Below are 20,646 nucleotides of genomic sequence, written 5' to 3'. Positions count from 1 at the left end.
CTGCCCCGGCTGCCCCGTCTTCCCCACACACCCCACACCCACGTCCCGCCACAGACTGTGCAGAGGACGGCCGCTGCCGGTGTGGCGACGGGCGGGCGCCTCGCAGCAAGCCCGAGCGAGCCCCGCGGCCGTCCCCCAGGGCGTGCTCGGCCGGCCGGCAGGTGGGCGGCCGCGGGGAGCCCCCGCCCCGGCCCTGCCCGCGCCCCGCGCCCCTCCCCCGGCTCGGCCCCGTCCGCCGCGGGCTCGCCCCCTCCCAGCCCCCGCCTCCCCTCGGGCAGTCGAGGCGCCCGGGTTCCCGGCGTGGCGGCGGAGGGGGCGGGCAGGCTGGCGACGGTGATGTGGCGGGACTCTTTGTGCACTGCGGCAGGATACGTGCCCGGGCGCCGGGACGCGGCTGCGCTCAGTTCTCTCCTCTCGGAAGCTGCAGCCATGATGGAAGTTTGAGAGTTGAGCCGCTGTGAGGCCAGGCCCCGGCTCAGGCGAGGGAGATGAGAGACGGCGGTGGCCGCGGCCCAGAGCCCCTCTCAGCGCCTGTGAGCAGCCGCGGGGGCAGTGCCCTGCGGGAGCCGGCCGGCCTGCCGCGGCGGCCGCGGCGGCGTTCCTCGCCTCCTCCTCCTCCTCCTCTTCGTCTCCTCTTCTAACCGTGCAGCCTCTCGCTCGGCTTCTCCGGCGAGGGAAGGTGGAAGCCGCGGGCTCGGGCGGGAGCCGGCTGAGGCGCGGCGGCGGCACCTCCCGCTCCTGGAGCGCGGGGCCGAAGCGGCGGCGGCGGCCGCGGGGGCTGCAGCTCCGGGGAGGGGGTCGGAGCCGCCTGTCACCATTTCGAAGGCTGGGAACGCCGGAGAGTTGGTCTCTCCCCTCCTCCTGCCTCCAACACGGCGGCGGCGGCGGCGGCGGCACATCCAGGGACCCGGGCCGGTCTTAAACCTCCCCTCCTCCGCCTGCTCCTCCTGCTCCGCCGCCGCCGCTCCAGCGTCCCTGGCCCGGGCTCCGGAGGCCGCCGGAGGAGAAAGCCGTGCCGAGGATTATCCGTCTGCTCCCCATCCCGCTGCCGCCGCCGCCGCTGCCAGGCCTCTGGCTGCTGAGGAGAAGCAGGCCCCGGCGCTGCCACCATCCAGCAGCCGCCGTCGCAGCAGCCATTACCCGGCTGCGGTGCAGAGCCCAGCGGCAGCAGAGCGAGGGGCATCAGCAGCTACCGCCAAGTCCAGAGCCATTTCCATCCTGCACAAGAAGCCCCGCCACCAGCAGCTTCTGCCATCTCTCTCCTCCTTCTTCTTCAGCCACAGGCTCCCAGACATGACAGCCATCATCAAAGAGATCGTTAGCAGAAACAAAAGGAGATATCAAGAGGATGGATTCGACTTAGACTTGACCTGTATCCATTTCTGCGGCGGCAGCTCCTTGCCTTTCTGTCACTCTCCTGCCTAACGTCCCTCCTTGGGGCGGCTCTTCCGTCGAGCCCCGGGCAGATTTCGGGAGCAGGTGTGTGTGTGTGTGTGTGTGTGTGTGTGTGTGTGTGTGTGTGTCTCTTTTTCGGGGTATTCCACCAGGCAGGCCGTGTTGGGCTCGACGGAATGCGTGCCCGGTTGCAAGTGTCAAGGCACTGATTGGTTTCGTGGTGCACGTATGTCGGTTCCTTCCCCTGGGCCATTGTCCGTGCCTGCCGAATGCTGGGTGCACTGTCGGTGGATTAGTGGGGCTCGGTGATCCGGGCTTTCTACGTGAACGACAAAGTAGACGCTGGGGGATGCAGCCGATTCATTCTTGGCTTAGGCCCCGGATCAAGGGTATAGATGAGATGAAAATGAAAATTAACCTTGTATGTCCGCAAGGTTGCATCAGAAATCGTGCAGTGATTTGTAGTTTCCTGGTCGTTGCATTGTTAGAACTTCCAGAAATGTGGATTGTGGGCTGATGGGGGTTTAAGTTTAGAAGCTAAAGCGTTTTCCGCGTGTATAGTGTGCACGGGAGGGCAAAAGTAGATTTGTATGTTTCAACGAAGTTAATTACAACTTGCAAGTGCACTTCCAAGTTTTATAGTTTGGAATCAGTCGTGCCATCGTGCACCTTGTAAAGTGTTCTGAGTCTCTTGTTAAATTAGCCGTTTTCTGTCCTGGTGGGTGAGGTAGGCTCCAGAGTGAAATTTGCATTTTGGGAGCGGTCTATGTTGAATGTTCTGTTCTTGATGGAGGGGGAGATTGAGTGGTTTTTGGCCCCTGATGACGATGATGTGTAGGTGCAGGGTTCATGTGTGTAGCAAGTAGTAGCTGCAGAGGTGAAGCCTCGGCTCTCACTGTGTTGCTGCTGTGATGCCAGAATTAGTACTCACCTGCTTTAGGTTTCAGATCCTCTGACACCTTGGGGTTAATTCTGGTCTGATAACCGTGCAATGTCAAATACAGTGTACCAGCTAATATCCAGAAATGCTACCAGGAGTGTGCCTGCAGCTTCAGATTGTAGGTGTGTTAGCTTTTCTCATATGGCAGATTGAATGTCCTGAGTCAGCTTGTTGAATAAGACAGAAACCCAAGCATTTCAAGGGTGTGTAGTTTTGGTTGTTTAAAAAGTTGGGTCTTTGTTACTTCAGAAGTTAGTGGTTACAGAGGAGCTTTGGTGTATTTGCAGTTTCAGGTGCAGCAGCCTGGTTTTGGTCTAGGATGGGGATACAGCCCTCCTTTTTTGCTGAATGGAAAGTATTGACAGGAATTGAGAGTTCTTGGTAGATAGGAGTGTCTGAGATGTGTGAGAACAGAATGAAGTTACTGGTCTGAGCTGCCCGAAGCGTTGGAGCCCTGTCAGGCCTCTGGAAAGCTTGTTAATTGTAGCTGCAGATGCTGCCTAATTAAGGTTATATATGTGCTTGCTTGAGCTTTTATATGGTATTGTTGCTGAAAATCATTTCTTAGCAAATAGCACTAAATGTTTTGTTTAAAAGTAGAAACAACTAACGTGTCCCTATGCTCTGCTAAAAATTGTGGGGAGAATTTTTTGGTAAGAAAGTGTTTTGTACTGAAAGCGATTATTTGGATCCTGTCACCTGCACATAACTGTGCCAAAGTTTTTGTTTAAAGCGAAGATAAAAACTTTATGCGGAAGTAACTTTACAAAGCTCAGTTCTCGGTTAAGTTAAAAACAGCGTTTTAAAGGAGTGTTTAGAAAGTTTGGATTCTGAATTAATCGAGAAAACATTACTTGATCCGCTTGCCTGGAAGGTAAATTATGCAATTTTTTTTTCTGATTTGTGACTTATTTCAAAGGCAGCTTTACTGTTAATGGGACTCAGTGACCATCATCTAGATATATAAAAAGCACATTAATTTTTTCTTTGTAAAATCCCCACTCAAAAAAAAATTGCTGGAATTCTGGTGGACAGATACCTTTCAGCACTCAAAATATAGTCATGATTTTACTCTTCTAATTTGACTTAAAATTGTAAGAGTCACTATACCTGAGATCAGATGAGATCGGGCGCATTCAGGGTGGTGTAAGAATCACTATACCGGAAAGATGCTTTGCCCAGTTTCTTTTATGTGATCCATGAAATGATTGGTAGTTTCTACTTTGATTTCAGAGTACAATGTGAAATTTATGTGTGTTGTAACTTTCTTTAAAACTCTGCCTAGAGTATGCATGGAAAGCAGCATCAAAAATGATGTGAAATGACTAAAAACTTAAATTTCTGGAGTTACGATTTTATTGAGGCTGATATTAATTGTGAAAAAAAATCAGTAAGGAAAAAGCAAAAGCCTTGCTTTTTTTGTTCATTGCATTTTCAGTCATTTTAATATACCAAATTCCTTTGGCTCTCTAGTTTTCCCTTCAGTGTGTGTGTGTGTGTGTGTGTGTGTGTGTGTGTAAGAGAGCATGCACCAGAGGGAGAAGAAGGGAAGGATTTAAAATGGTCATTGAAGACTTTATGGCAGGTTGAAATATGTTTCAACAGCTAGCCTATTAAAAGTTAAATGCCTTTATGAAAGTAGTGATTAGAGTATGTTTAATAAAGAAAAGTTTGATGAAGATATTTCTAAGAGAAAGATTGAAGGTGATAGGTCAAGTTTAAGTTATTTTGCAAAATTGGGTGCTAAAATTTTATTTGGTTTTGTTAATGTCAGTCTGGATAACAGTAGTGAGATGTGAGGCCGTAAAAATTTAGTGTAATGTGGAAACTTTAGGCTTCTGTTGTATTTTTATAGTTTGATAGATTTGCATCTCTCCAAGCACTGTTCTTCACAGGGAATATTTTTAACTTGTGCGGAGGGCGGTGACTGTTGAACTTAGAGATCGTATCTCCCAAGGTAAGTGATTATTGAAATTAAATGTGAGGTCTTAAGAAACATTATATTCAGTCTTTATTCTACATTGCTTTGTGTCTGCTAAGCTGTTATTTCGTTCCTGAAAAATGAGACTGGACCACCACCTCATTGCTGTATGATAATTTGTCAACTTTGTTTTCCATAAAGTGTATTCAAGAACAAAGTGCATCTGAAAGGCGCAGTTTGTAGTTTATAATAGAAGAAAAAAAGGAGTTTATAATCATACATTGTAAAGGGTTTGCACAACAGTGACCAGTGCACATTTCTATGTGCTACTTATATGAAATGATTTCAGAGAAAACATACCGCATTATAACCGTTTTGCTTTTTAGACTTAAGTTTTATATACAAGAAAAGGTGTAATCTGTATGTATCACGTTTACATTTTTAAATTTTGATGAGAAAGATGATGTGAAATTTGGAGCAGTTTATCTGCTTTTTCATAACAGCATATGTGAACTCTTAGATGTTAAGGAATAACCTTTAGGAAGTTAAAATCTTTGATTCTAATTTTCAAATCTTGCTGACAATGTAATACTTTTTAAAAGAATTTTAAGTGCCAGTTCTGAAATAATCAGATCATTTAAGTAACTTTTAATTGAAGGTATATTCATTATGGGAAAATCAATTCAGAGTTTCAGTATTAATTCACTCTCAGTAAACTTTCTATTAAATTTGTAATCTCAGTCTTTTTAATCTCCATCTTTAGTAAGGCCAGGTTGGAGGACATGTTTTTGTACTGATGGTGCCCGCGCCTTCGGTTAGTAGAGGGAGAGGCCGCAGTGTGCACAGGTGACAGGTTTTCACTTAGTTGAGATGTTATTAGGCCTCTGCCAGGCGGTAAGGATTCAGCTCCCGGAAGACATGTTCTTAACATAACTGAGGATGTTTTTTGTATTACTCCTTTTTTCTGTTAATGCCATGGGCTTAAGAGAGTCCTACAGTGAGGCTGCGTAGAACTCACTGCTTCTCACTTTGCTATTGTATGATGCTGTGCTCTGTCCCTCTGCCTTGCTGTTTTTAGATAAGTTTGATTTTCAAAGTTAGTGTTAGATAATTTATTTGTATGGCTCCAACTCATTAAAAAAAGATGTATTTTGGTTTTGTTTGAAAATGGTGACTTAAGGTATTCATATCAATTTGTAAGATTAGGGTCAAAAAGTAATACTGTGATTGGTGCTTACAGTTGTTTTCTGTCTGATAGCTTTGAAATTAATGCGATTGTTAACAGAAATACTGATAATGTTGGGGTTAGGCTAAGTTGGTGAAAATTTGCTGAGCAAATGGATATCTTTCATTCTTTTTATTATAGGCCACATTCCTGCTCTATTTAATTTTTGCTGTTAAAAGTATTTTGTTCTGAATTGTTTTCTTTGCAAGTGTTGAATACATATATGTATATGCCTTTGCTGGTGTAAAAGAAATCTTCATTTGTTAGAAAACATGAAATTAATGTTTTTTTTTGTTTTTTTTTTTTTTGTAGTTTACCTTTTCCCTAATTTTTTGAGTTTTCTTCATTGGTGGCAGAGGTGGTATTAGCCCTTTTCATTCTTTTGAAATAATTTGCACTGGAATAAAAAAGGCTATTGTCAGTATCGATATAAGAAGAAAAACCGTCTAACTTAGAGGTAAATTAATTTGAGATGATACATTTTAACTTAATTCATAATAGTTAAGACAGACTCTTTATTTTCAACAATTGTCATTAGGACTTGGGTAGACATCTGTGAGACATTAAACATATACTTGTTGAGAATAATGAGAGATAGATGTGACGACTACCTGTCAGCAGAGGTATTCTTGACCTGTATGTTTTGCGTGAAAAATTGTTAAACACAGTTATTGTTGTAGCTGTGGCTTTAGATATGAGTAGTAAATCTGACTTTCCAAACATTTGAATTTTCTTTGTATGTAAATAGAAGCAAAGTCAGCAAATCCTCTTTTTTAATATTCTAGAAAATCAGCTTTCTCCTGTTTGGAAAGAACGATATGGAGGATATTGTTTTATGGTTTTAAAATATGTTTAAATCTATTTTAAATCATTGAGTATCACTTCTAACTACATTCTAAATGTATACATTGTTTCATTTTAGGTTTTAGGCAGGCATCCTGGGCTCTGGAGCTAGACTGCTTATGTTGTAATCCTGGCTCTGCCACATAGTTGCTAGAGAACTTTGACTTTTTTTCAGTATAATCTATTATTGGTAACTACCCATGAAGCTTGTCTTGAAGAATCAATGAGATTATGTATATAATTCACTCATTTTGCCTAGTACCTGCAATAATGATACACAATTAAATGGCAGTTCTCACCCTTAAAAATTATAATTTCAAATGACCTGTGTAGAGAATTTGTTTGTACTTTCGTTTGTAGGTTGAGAAGTAATTGCCCCTGAATTTCCTCAGTTTGGAGCAGGTTGGAAGTTTAATAGGTTCGAGAAACAAATGTTTTTATATTATAGGAGTATTCCTAAAAATAATTACAAAAAGGGAAATTGCTTTAGGAGCTCTGGGTTGCCCTGTTGTAAGAAATAGACTGTAAAACTTGGCTCACTTAAGATACTGACCAGAGAACAGTAAATCATACTAACAGATAATATTTGCTTTAAAATATTAAAGTAACGTAAGAACATTCTATTACAGTGTAATAAAATAGAATTTTTAAAAATTAAATATTGTTGAATACAGATCAACTGAAATATATATTTTTATTCACAATAGTCCCTGCCTCAGATGAAATAAAACTATGATACAAGTTATGTAAACTTTTTTATCAATAAAAATTAATTCCTAGCAGTTTTTTTTTGTTTTGTTTTGTTTTGGAAATTCAAGTTTGTGTGCAGTCATCCAACTGAATGCCAGGTTACGTTCATTACAGTAAGACATTTAATAAAAATCTGTAATGTATTAACATAGGAGCTTGTATGTAGTGTAGAACCTACAATTCTGCCCTGTTATTAATAATCTAGGACCTAGAATTGGGGAGAGGAATCTGAAGGATTTTTCTTTTCCTGTATTGTTGAGGCTGGAGTATGGTGGAATGAGCCAGTGGTTATCCACCCAGTGGAGGCGATTACATATGTGTAGGGATCGCCTCTCCCTACGGGAAACCATCCCCACCCTGCACGTCTTTTTTCCTGAACAAGTACTGGTTTTCCAGCTATATGACAGTATCCACAATAGTGCATCCTAGATTTTTGGTGGGTTTTTTTTTTTTTTTTTTTTTTACCCGTTTGCTGTATTGCAGAGTGAATGGCATTCTATCTATATATGTACCTGATTATGTGACTTTTATGTGTGTTACGATATATTTTGTAAGCCAGCTGTGTTTTGTTCTCAGTCTAGGTTATGCAATTAAATTGTGCATCTTGATGCTTGAGTATAGCTGAGTTGTCCAAATCAATCTAAATCTATTTTTGCATGTACCTATTTTCTGTTTTATGTAATTTCCTAAATCTTGCATTGTTTGCTATTAAAGCCCTTCAGAATAGTTGCAGCTTTCATTTCCTTTGATTTTTGTGGGGGTATTCAGGTTGAAGTGCAATAAGGTTCTTTTTTAGTAGTGATTGTAAAGATTATATTTTTCTGTTATGTTGTTCAATATTTTTGGTCTTAAGAGGATATATCTGCTAAGGGTATTATGAAATACACTGTGTGGTTTGAATCAGGTATTTGGGGGCTGAAGTATGTTGCTTAATAAATATAGTTTATATATTGAAAGGTATAAACTTCTGCTGTGAAATAAACGGAAGATTTCCTTTCCATATTCTATCTCTTGAATAAGTGAGAGGCCATTTGAGTGTTGTGGGTATTCTAGATTGAAGATGAAATAAAATTGAGAATTTCTTTTAATATGAAACTTGGGGAATACTTTCCTTTCTCTCCAGGGTTATTCTGTGTATGATATAAAGTGAAGTGCTGGAGCTTTTGGGTTTTTTCCCACTGTAACATGAAAACAGTGCTTTGCATGCTGATTTTGGACATGTTGTAAAAGTTATTCATCATTTTGGCATAATTGTCTATGAAAGATACTGCAGGCTTGAGTCGAAAGTTTTTTTTTTTTTAAGCTAATGCATTGGGAATAGCATGTATTGTGTTTCTTTACTGTTTTTTGATTAACAGAATTTTTTTTTGAATCATTAGCCAATTTGATTTTGCAAAGAACAGAGACAACTTCAGGCAGGCAGAGCCAAGTAGTCCTTTTTTCCTTATTTTGCATTTTAAGAGCAATAGTTGCTATAGAACATTGATTAGTTGTTAAAGACTAGTACATACAATTTAAAAAAAAAGACTAGTAGGAGATTGAGTCCAATTAAAGAATGTAGGATTTTTTGGTACCTAATGGATTATTTTTTCTTGTTACATCACTGATGCTTTTCTGAAGCTTTTGTGTGTATTAGAACATACTGGAAGGCTGGCTTCTTCCCCAGAGTTTGAAATTTACTAGGTCTGAGTTGGGACTTCAGAATTAATCTTTCTTCCTTCCTTCCTTCCTTTCTTCTTTCCTTTCTTCCTTCCTTTCTTCCTTCCTTCCTTCCTTCCTTCCTTCCTTTCTTTCTCTTTCTTTCTTTCTTTCTCTTTCTTTCTTTCTTTCTTTCTTTCTTTCTTTCTTTCATTCATTCATTCATTCATTCATTCGTTTTCTCTTAAGAGCTGTAGAGAGAAGGGAAAATAGAGGGAGATGGAGAGAGAGAGAGATTGAGCGATCTTAATCTTAATCTTCCACCTGCTAGTTCACTCCCTAAGCCTGCAGCTTCTGGGCCTCTCAGGCAGGTGCAGGGGCCCAAGGGCTTGGGCGTTCTGCTGCTGCTTTCCCAGGTCATAGAGAGGCTGGATGGAAAGTGGAGCCACAGGACACTAACCTGTGCCCATATGGGATGGAGGTGCTGTAGGTAGAGGCTTAGGCTACTGCACCATGATGTGCCCAAAAGTGTGTATTTTTTTTAAGATTTATTTTTTGTTTTTATTTGAAAGACAGATTTTATGCAAAGAGAAGAGAGACAGATCATCATCTGCTGGTTTCCCCAAATGGCCGTAACAGCGGGAGTGTAGCTGACTGAAGCCAGAAGCCATAAGTTTCCTCCTGGGCTCCCACGTGGTTGCAAGATCCACAGGGACTTAAACCATCCTCTGCTGCTTTTCATCCCATACTATGAAGATAACTGTATTGCATTTTCTGGCACCAGTCTTTTTTTTTTTTCAAAAATTTGTTGATTTTTATTGGAGAGTCAGGTTTTCTTAGAGAAGGAGAGACCTAAATAAAGATCTTCCATGTGATGGTTCACTCCCCTACTGTCTGCAATGGCCAGAGCTGAGCCAATCTGAAGCCAGGATCCAGGAGATTCTTGCAAGTCTCCCACGCGGGTGCAGGATCCCATGGCTTTGGGCCATCCTTGACTGCTTTCCCAGGCCACAGGCAAGGAGCTGGATGGAAAGTAGAGCAGCCATAAAACGAACTGGCACCCAAATGGGACCCTGGCACATGCAAAGTGAGGGCTTGAGTCATTAGACTACCATGCTGAGTCCCAAAGTCTTAATATGTGATACTGTTTCAAATCAATATAAATTTTTAGTGCATTCATTTCATAACTTAATGCTAAATAGCTCAGCTTGGAAAACATCCTGATTTCCAGATGAGGCAGTGACTTCAGAAAGGCAGCATAGTGGAAAGGAAGTAGCCATAATATGAAGTCACCAAGAATTAACATCTAGCTCTAAACTCTCGCAGCCACCTCTTGGTTCTATGTGAAAAGATACACAGCACTCTACCTTAATGAATCCTGGCTTCACATCTATAATGTGAGGGAAAACTTAGATTTTTGGAGTTTGTTACTAGTACACATTAGGTATTTTCCAAATATCGGTTGTCTATTTTGAATGATCCCCTTCTACAACCTCTGGGACTTTTGGCAATGTCTGGAGGCATTTTGGTGGGCATAACAGAGGTGGCATGGCATGCTGTTGGCATTGAGAGTTGAGGCAAGGGATGCTGGCCAACCATGCTGCAGCGCACAGGGCTTCTCCCTCTCACTCCCAGGAAGGATTGACCTGGTCCCAAATGCTGCATCAAGTTTCTGATGCGTGGTGAGTGTTGTATTTGATCAGAGTAATTTTACCTTAGGTTGTGGTACTGAAGAAGGTCAGATTGCTGAAGCGTGATGGAGCTAGGCCTACTGTCTAGGTTTTCTGACTGCGGCATGGCTAGCATTCTTTATAATAAGAACTTTGTCCAGAAAAGGTAACCCTGGTAACAGAAAAAATGTATTTGAAGAGGGGTCTTGTGTTCTTTGGCTCATTGAGAAAGTGTCGTTTTGAATCTCTGCTGGAAAAGGTTGTAAATGCTTTCAATAAACACTTGTAAGTATCATGTATTGTGTTTAATATTCAGGAAATTTACATAGAACTGCTAACAGAATGGTATACTTTGATAAAAGAGCAATGAAAGATGTATGTCGGTTTTCTTAATTGTAATTTTGTGAAGGGGTTTGGGAGTTACTTGGTTACAGACGTAATTGTTGAAGGAATTCTTCAATCTTCTACTTTTTTAACCTAAAGCTTTTGTTATAGTCAGGTGCAATAAAGTTAAATGTACTGATGTAAAATGACAAATTTCTGACACATAAAAACTTCTCAAATCTTTCCAGATTGAGAAAAACTAAGATTTTCTGATACCTGTGTTCTTTGCTAGGCTCTAAAGTTACCATGTCTGCCTGCTACATTAAAATATTTATCTAAAGGAAAAACTGATTATTAATGAAGTCTTTAGGAAAAAGTTGGAATGCAGTGTTAGATTAGGCTAGAGATGGGAGGGTGCCAAGGGAGTAGCTTTAGTGCGTTCGGGATTTTGTTGTTTTGCTCTTAGGGCAGATAAACATTATTACGAAAGTGTTCTAGGAATAGAGTGTTCGCTCTCATTTTTTTCTCTTTGCTTGATTTTACAATTTACTTTGCCTGTCACTTGCATATTGGAGAAGGAAATGTCAAAGCCTTATTTTTCTAAATCTTCCTATGAAAATTACATTTTGATTATCATGATTTTTTTTGAATTTATGAGATATTCAGATCCTGATAAACACTTTAAACCAGGATGGTTTATCATCTGGTAACTTCAGAAATATTAAGAAAAATAAATTGTAGTCATTGCTGGATTTTGACTGAAAAAGCCTTATGATGTTTAGTATTGAATTAGTAATGAATGAAGAACTCCATTTGCTTACTGTACTTAAGAAAATTTCTTTTATGAAAACATGACTAAGAATTAAAAAAATTATCTGGTGTTATACTTAGCTAAAACTTTACATATTAACTTCCAGTTTTGTTTTTATATGTATATTTTAATCTCATTCATATATTTGATTGGCATACAAATTTTTTTTCGGTAAAACACCATATCCATATTCTTTATAAATTGCCTTAATTACTTTATGTGGAAAAATCAGAAAATTTTATTATTTTTTGTAGTTAAACATTAAGCATACTTGCATTTGTTATTTCTTTCTTTAGCATGGATTGAGAGGAGCTACATATTTGGATACTTTTCTTGATTTTGATTTACAAAAATAATAATCAGCTACACAGAAAAGTAAGTAGCTGAAGTACTGGAGCTTTATTTTTCTCTAAATTACTTACAGAAACAGTGTACATTTAATACTACCTAAAGCATTTTCACTTGCGACAAAATTAGGTTTACCAGAATGTTATACTCTGTTGAAATTAAAGTGGAAATAGAATAATATGAGAAACTGTCACATGATTTTTATAATTGAGTGATGATAATCCTGCTGCTTTCCTTCTCCACTCAGAAGGGTGTTGGGTTGGTAATGATTCTGCTGTTCCCTGAAGCAGAATTAGAGTGATATGGTTTCTAGTTGCATAGTTGCCTAGGTAATTGATGTAATATTAATTGAGCAAGGTTTTCTGTGCATTTACATTTGGAATTAGTATTAGCTGTGATGATAAATAAGTTAAAGTTATTAGTCATTTGTCAGATTTTGTTTATTCTTAAGTGTTATTCTAAAACAAATAATCTTAACCTTACTAACAAATCAATTACGTGTATATTCATTTAACATAGTCTCCTTTTAAAAACCCTGCTACTTGTTAAGAGTAGCATTTTTCCTAATGAGGTAAAATTGTTTCAGCCCGCGAACTAAAGGGAATTTGATCTGGGTTTGGTATATACCTCTTTGGATGTTAATGAAACTGTTAGTGATTGCAAAAATGTTCTTTGTGTGAGTGCATGTGTAAGCAAGCTGTTTTTTTTCCCATAACCTTCAGAAGCAATCTATTTGGTTAGCTTCCATGGATTAGATAGTGGGAATCTTTTGTAAAATAACTTAGTATGTTAAAAGCATGATGTCGTTTTTTTATGTCTAGGTTGTGGTCATGATTTGTGCAGTACCATAAAATGTGCTAAGGTACTGGCTATTTAGGCTATTTGGATTCTTTTTAATACTGAAAAGGTCACACAGATTGTGATTTTGTGTGTAGTGTCCAAGAACCAAGGCCTGCCATCTGTTACTCAAATGTAGGGGTAAGTTAAGATAATTTAGTGATATAAAGTGATTTTGACACCTTGGTTTTTGGTATCATCTACTTGTGACTTTTTGAGATTGATACCAAAGTTTAAACTACAAATTTAAGTTACAAAAGATGCAACTTAGTAGTTTATGCTAGTGTTTATATTTTCCACTAAAATAAGTTTGGTTCAGAACTGAAGATGTAGTGAAAGATTGGCTTGTTTTACAAGGTTTCAGTCTTCAAGTGGAAGCATCATGCTTTAACTTGAGATACTGAATTAGACAAGATTTTGAAGTATAATTTTCCTTAGGAAGCCTACTTACTCAGAAATTTATCTTGATAAAAATCAGGAAACTGATTTTGTTAAGAACTACTTTAGTACTTAAATTTTTTTTTTCAAGTTCTCTACTTTTTTCTGCAAGCTAAATCTTGTATGCATTTTGACCACGATAGGCATTGTTTCTGTAACTTATACTTTATTTTCACATCCAAGAGCTTGAACTTACCAAAATGCATGTAAGTCTTTGAAATAGTGTATTTGTTTTGATCGAAACTGGAATTTGATTAATTTTAATCTACTTTGTGTTATTTATTTTGTTACCCTTTGTTTTTATTTTCTTGAGTTTGTTATGCCAAGTGACTAATTTGATCAAAAGTAATATTCAAGTTTAGGTATAATTTGCTTGTAACTTTTTTTTCTGTAAGAAGCGTGTCAATTTTCAGATTAATGATTAATGATTGTACGAAAAATAGATTGCTTCACTAGCATCAGTTTTTGGACATTATTCAGAATAGTATTGAATTGTGGGTCATGAAAAGGATACTCTTTTGGACTGGTTTTGAAGGAACAGATAATGTGTGCATAAATTTGTCTTACTTCAGTAAGGTATAAAACAGGTGAGATTTTTATCCAAATATTAGAAGATGAAAAGTATTTACTTGTTCTATTTAATTAGTAATATTTAAATGGTGTGAGATAGATGAATTCCTGTTTGTTATTTCATTCCTGCCCCTCCTTTTGTTCTACCTGTTTATCTTTTTGGTGTCTTGTGTATTAACGTTGTTTTTTATAAGCTTATTTACTAAATATTTTGTATGTCTTTTAGTATATACAAAGAATATATTCTTTGGATATTATGCAACAAATCATGATGAGTAATTGTGTTTTTTTCCCCCCAATTTGCAATAGACTAAAATGGTATATCACTGAAATAATACTGATAGTTAGCTTATTAAAATTTAGATAGTTCCTCAAGCAGTGTACTTAATCTTATGTATCAGTGTGTTTTAAAATTGCATATTAGCTTTCAGAATACAAATTTGGAATATATAATGTATGTGTAATTTCAGATGTTTTTGAGTATTTTACTAAGGCAGTAGGAAAAAAATGATAGGATTTTATATCTTCATTGGAAATAAGCAATCATGCAGTTTTAGAACAGGGCATTTAAAAAGCAGTAACAATCTTTTTAATATGATAGTGACATATATATGCTTTCATATTTTAAAATTCACATATTTCCAGTTCATATTGTTTCTTTGTATACTAAAATATTGCACTTAGGCAAAGCTATTTTTGCCAGTTGGGAAGAAAGCAAGCAGTTTCCAAATGATTTCCTGGCTTGTAGTATAGAATAGAGATTACTTTTCTTATATTAAAGCCAAGTGAAAAGAATCAAGCAGTCTAACACACAATTCTCAAACGGCTTCAGATTAACAGATTTTGAAAGGTAAATTGTAGAACAAGTTTAGAAATTTTGCAGTTTTGGCTGACTGGGAAAAAAACAAGCCCACTTACTGTCGACACATTTGTATTAAAAGATTGTTTTCTTAATCCCTGGTGCATAGTTGACTTTGAATATTGGTTAGTTCATGACTATATTTTCAGGATACATACAGATGGGAATTTTATAAACGTATTTTTCAGAGTGCAATGTTTGGACGAATTGGCACTAAGTATTACTGGGTTTTTGTTCTCAAATTACTGTTAGTAGCTTCTGTATTTTACCTGTTTGAATTATCTTTTTTGCTATGAAAGTCATTATAGCTTCTGGCATAATTACGGAGTAACCTAACCCTGAGTGTTTTAAGATAATCTCTTCTAGTAAAAGAAGCGTAATGATTAAACATAAGTAACTTGTAGATTTTAACTTTGCAGTTAAAGATTTGAGCGTAAAAGATACTCTCTTAAGAATGGTATGGTAATGTTGCATCAAATCTGATTTTTTTGTGGAGAATTATTAAATATTAGCATTTGGTTTAGTTTTAAGTATATAGCACTCTAGACAAATGTGTCTAATGCATATCCTTAAAACTAGTAATTTGTTGAATGCTGTTAGGAAAGCTAGGTCCATATTTTGATTTGTCATTAGTGGTCAGTCTTAGGTATTTTTTAGTGGGACTACAACTGTAGAGAGAGGGCGTGTGCGTATTTTAACAGTAACAGAGTTCTGAAACAGGAAGCCATTCTTATCGTATTCATGCAGAGGCCTAGGAAGAAGGTAATTGTTTGGTATACTCGTTAAAGCCAGTTTGTTGGGCAACTTAACTTTTCAGAGGTTTATAGCTGTCGACTGAACAGTTGTAGATACATTAAACAATTAGTAGCTGCTATGAAGTGGAAAGATGATTGAATTAGTTAATATGATAAAAATGCTCCAGTATCTTGGATTTTGGTGTGTTGCTATTGTAATCAGTGACAAGATAATATACATTTTCTGATGTTTAATTTGTCTACTTTAATTGAAGTTTGGAATGGTTTGATTCTTTAAAAGCTAAAATTTTCATCAGAGTGTAATCTTAATATATATGTCCTGATTAAAAATTAAAAATTAAAAATTCTTACATTTAAGGAGTTCAGTTGGCAAAAAAATAATGTCACTGTGAATATTACTGGGAAATATCTTCCCATTTGTTAGTGCATATGTGCACATTATAAAGAGTTGTAACTATTCTTACACTATTCAGTGGTATGCTTTTAACGAATGTAATCTTTATCTGTCAGTTAGCATTTTTAAGGCAACGTTAAATACCGTAGTTACTTACCGTAGTTACTTATTGTACTTTTTGGAGTTCACTTTTTTTTTCTTCCTTTTACCAACAGCTCTGTTATAAATATATTTGAATAGATTACTTTTTTGTTTGTTTTCTTCCAGTATATTGCAAGAATGGAATTTCTGGGTTAAAAGAGTAACATTTTTTTTTAAAGTACTAATTTTTTTTATTCATTGATTACATTGTATTATGTGATACAGTTTCATAGGTACTGGGATGCTCCCCACCCCTCCGCGCACCCTCCAAGAGTAACATTTTTAAAGTTCTTTGTGATGGGTTATAGATTTCTTGTCAAGTGAGCCAGTTTAAAATATTGCAACTAAGTAGAAACATGAACTATTCTTGAAGTTACTTTGGAGAATATATTGTAAATTTATTTCTAGATTTCAAAGCAAAAAAATAATGTGCCAGCCTTCTAGTTGTAAGTTCTTAATAATACAGACATGAAAAAGTGTTAGGTTAAGGTCATTTGGAGAAGTAGGAGACGCCAGTAAAGTTCGTAGATTATTTGGCAGTCTGTTTTCCTTTTGATTTGGCACTGCTGGCAGATAACTAAGAAGTGTTAAAGGGATCCTAAATTTAAAGCTAAAGTGAATTAGGTTCATTAAAGTCCTGATTTCTTTTTTATTTGCAATTTGATTATAAAAGACAGAATACTGACTTGTGCTAGGACGATTAAATTAAAGTAATGGGCATTTTAAAGTCATATCACCTCTATGAATAATTACTTAGAATTGTAGAACCCTTTACATTTTATAGATTTACAGATATTTCCAGATATCTCGCCTTTTTAAGATTTTCTTCTTCTTTTCTTTTTTTTTTTTAATCATTTGAAAGGGAGAGTCATGGAGTGAGAACTCTTCCATCCATTGATTCACTCTCCAAATTGCCACAACAGCCAGAGCTGAGCTGGTAGGAAGTCAGGAGTTACTCCAGGTTTGCCCTGTGGGTTCAGGGAGCCACTGGCTTGGGCCATCCTCCACCACTTTCCCAGGTACATCAGCTGGAGGAAGCTGGATTGGCAGTAGAGCAGCTGGGCCAGGATGCTGGTGCAGCACATGGAGGCTTAGCTTAGCCACGGTGCTGACCCCTACCTTGTTTGGTTCATGAAACAAGCAGTGAAGATGTTAAAAGTGAGTGATAATATTTCATAGAAAAACAACAAAATTTTGGACCCAGAAGTTGAGTAACTTAAGACTTTAAGATGTAAAGTAGGGACTGGACCCTCAATGTTCTGTATCAAATATAGCTTATATCACTTGCTTAGTTCAAGGACAGGCCCTCAGTAAATATTTAGATGTTCTTGTATTGTTCCTGACTGTTACTTCTTTATTCTTTAAAATCTCACTTTTTGGACCACTTTGTCATAATATTCATAGAAGAAGCTTTTATGCCTATGTCCCGATTTCTCTATTTTAGAAAATGGTTTTTGGCTGTGTTAATTTGTTCTCTAGAAGAAGGCTTATATGCTTTATATATGAGGGAAAATTGTAATTAAGTAATGAACAGTTAGTACTTTATCAACTGGAAAATTGGGAACTGCTAGTTCTGTTTTTCAACCCGAATCTTCAGTTTACAAACCATAGCCATTACCAGTGTTCAACCTGCTGAACAAGGAAAAATAAAATTTATCAAGACATTAAAAAAAATTTCATTAAATGCAAATTCATGAGAATAATACTTGGAGCATAATTGGAAGTATTAATATGGATATAACTGTGACATGCTTTTAAGTGTTTGTTAAACCTATTTAAGAGTGTTGAGAGACATGTGAGCCTCAGCTTTCTGGCACAGGCTTCCCGGCGGGTGGAAAGCACTGGCAGCAGGGAGAAGACTCGAGCATTTCCTGGGAGATACTTGAGTGGCAAAACTGCTCTGTTGACTGTTCTGGTTATCATTTCTCATTATATTTTAATATGATACTGAAACTTTCAGCTAATTTAATTCCAAAATAATTTAGTGTTATATACAAGTAATTTTTCTTACAGTAGTTATGGCTGATCAGTGATTTGCTTTGCATTTCCACTCCATTCTAGTTTATACATTGTTTAGGGATAGACATACTTTTTTTTTTAGATTTAATTTTATTGGAAAGGCAGATTTTACAGAGAAAAGGACAGACAGACAAATCTTAGGTCGGCTGGTTCACTCCCCAGGTGGCCACAGCAGCTAGTGCTGAGCCATCCAAAGCCAGAAGCTTCTTTGGAGTCTCCCCCGCGGTGCTGGGTCTCCAGGCTTTCGGCCATACTCTACTGCCCTCCCAGGCCACAAGCAGGGAGCTGGATGGGAAGCGGGGCTGCCGGGACATGAGCTGGCACCCATATGGGATCTCAGTGTGTGCAAGGCGAGGACTTTAGTCACTAGGCTACCGCACTGGGCCCTTAGTTTTGTTTAGTACTGTACTACAAAGAAATTTTTATAATGACTTTACCTTTAATTGATATCCTATATAACGTTCAGCATGTATGTCAGGAATACTTAAAAAGTTTAGAGAGCTACATTTGGCTATGATATCCCATTTGAAAATTGCATTAAATTTCTGTTTAAAAACTATTGATATAAATACAGATTTGAGATAAGGTAGGTGTTTTATATTTAGATCTCAGCGTGGAAGTTGTTTAATAAAAGATTTTGTTAGATGAAGGAAAGTGTTTATGTTTCAAGTCAGAATTTGACCTACCAATAAAAATTTACTTAGCCACATCATGTAATAATAATGGATCAGTTATGTTGTGGATTAAATTGACTTTGTGAACAGACTTATGTGTTAATAGTTGTCTTTGAAGCATTCTTTGTTCTGTGGTGAAATGGAACTTTTGTAGCACCAAAATTAAGACTGATCATATCTGGTATGCACTTTTATCAGAATTTGCCAGACTCAGCTGATAGATGTATTTGGTTACATACAAGTTATATCTCACTTAGAATAAGGAAGAGACAGTCTGCGCAGAGGTAGGAGGAGGAGGGCTACTAACTGTCATATCTGTAGCAGCTGTGGTAAGAGTCCAACCTGGGCAGAAATAGGAACTACGTGTTTCTGCCACTTCTCTCCTTACTGTGAATATAGTAGTCATAGATAGTAGGAATAAAATTCTTTTTTTCTTTTGAAATAATATTTTGTGTATGATACATCTACTCCATGGAATATTCAGCCATTAAAAAGGATGAAATTATACAATTTGCAAGTAGATGGTCCCAACTAGAGACCATTATGCTCAGTCAAATAAGTCAATTGGAAAAAGACAAATGGCGTAATGTTCTCTGTAATATAAGGGAACCTTTCTTCAAGCTGGAATGTGTAGTGATAGAGAATTGACTACCATATCCAGGTTTGAAGACAATGCAACATGCATCCCTACTTCCAAACAAAAGATGGACTCCCAGTGAAAGTGCTGGACATATCTAGACAATGGGATGATGGACTATCTGACATTGTACCAGAAATGTTGGGGCACGCCTAAATAGCAGGCTGCTGGAATTGTAACTTTTTTTTTTTTTTTTTTTTTATTGCAAAGTCATATATAGAGAGGAGGAGAGACAGAGAGGAAGATCTTCCATCCAATGATTTATTCCCCAAGTGACCACAATGGCAGGTGCTGCTCCGATCTGAAGCCAGGAGCCAGCAACTTCCTCCAGGTCTCCCACATGGGTGTGCAGGGTCCCAAGGCCTTGGGGCATCCTTGACTGCTTTCCCAGGCCACAGGTAGGGAGCTGAATGGGAGGTGGGGCTGCCGGGATTAGAATCTGCACCCATATGGGCTCCTGGCACTTTCAAGGCGAGGACTTTAGCTGCTAGGCAACCGCACTGGGTCCCGGAATTGTAACTCTTTATGAAGAAATGTACTGTTGTGACAATATGGGAAAAATCAGTTGGGGGGGTTGTTGTAGTTGCAGCGATGGACTTGGTGCATGGAGTCGATATAATACATGTGGACCCTGATGGTCAAAACCCAAAGTTTATTACTGGCATCAGACTTTATACACTGCGGGTCATATTTAATAAGGGAGGAAGTATTGAGCTTATCAACAAAACCCATCAACTGTTTCTATACTTTTGCTTGAAACTTTTTGTTTTGTATATTTCATCAAGTGTTCTCATTCACTTGCTGTCCATTCAACTGTTCTTATACAAATGATATCCAATCAGTTATACAAAAGGTATCCTTTTGGTTGTTATCATACAAATATTATCCAATCAATTGTAATCCTGTGCTCACTGACCTTCCAGGATCATAATCTCCGGGGGGGGGGAGGTGGAAATTGGGGGGCGCGGAATCCCAGACTATACTGAATTGTGCGATAAAATTAAAAAATTAGAATAAATAAATAAATAAATAAATAAACTATACTAAAGAGGATGATTAAAAGACAAATTGCTGGGCCCGGTGTGATAGCTTAATGACTCAAGTCCTCGCCTTGTATGTTCCAAGATCCCATATGGGCACCGGTTCTAATCTCGGTAACCCCACCCCATCCAGTTCCCTGCTTGTGGCCTGGGAATGCATTCAAGGATGGCCCAAAGCCATGGGACCCTGCACCCGCATAGGAGACCTGGAAGAAGCTCCTGGATTATGGCTTCGGATTGGCTCAGCTCCAGCCGTTGTGGCCACTTGGGGAGTGAACCTGTGGATAGAAGATCTGTCTCTCCTTCACTGTAAAAAAAATCTGAGTTTCCAATAAAAATTAAGTGAAAGACAAATTACTGTAAAAGCCTTCAAAGAGTATGTTTTCTATCAGGCTTTGATGTTGTCTAGAAAGATTA

The 20,646-nt window shown here is 38.3% G+C and overlaps 1 protein-coding gene across 1 annotated transcript in view; it reads left to right on the top strand.

The window, feature by feature from the left end:
- Positions 1 to 209: 209 nt before the first annotated feature.
- PTEN (phosphatase and tensin homolog) overlaps positions 210 to 20,646 on the top strand; it is an 84,782-nt gene continuing 64,345 nt past the window's right edge. Inside the window, exon 1 of the mRNA XM_058671166.1 lies at positions 210 to 1,372. Coding sequence (XP_058527149.1) covers positions 1,294 to 1,372 — 79 coding nt within the window. The 5' untranslated portion in view covers positions 210 to 1,293. The remainder of the gene's footprint in view (positions 1,373 to 20,646) is intronic.

The sequence above is a fragment of the Ochotona princeps genome, chromosome 13 (assembly GCF_030435755.1).
Source record: "Ochotona princeps isolate mOchPri1 chromosome 13, mOchPri1.hap1, whole genome shotgun sequence".
Lineage (NCBI taxonomy): Eukaryota > Metazoa > Chordata > Mammalia > Lagomorpha > Ochotonidae > Ochotona > Ochotona princeps.
The sequence above is the reverse complement of the archived record's forward strand: the minus strand, read 5'-3'. Positions and strand labels throughout refer to the sequence as shown.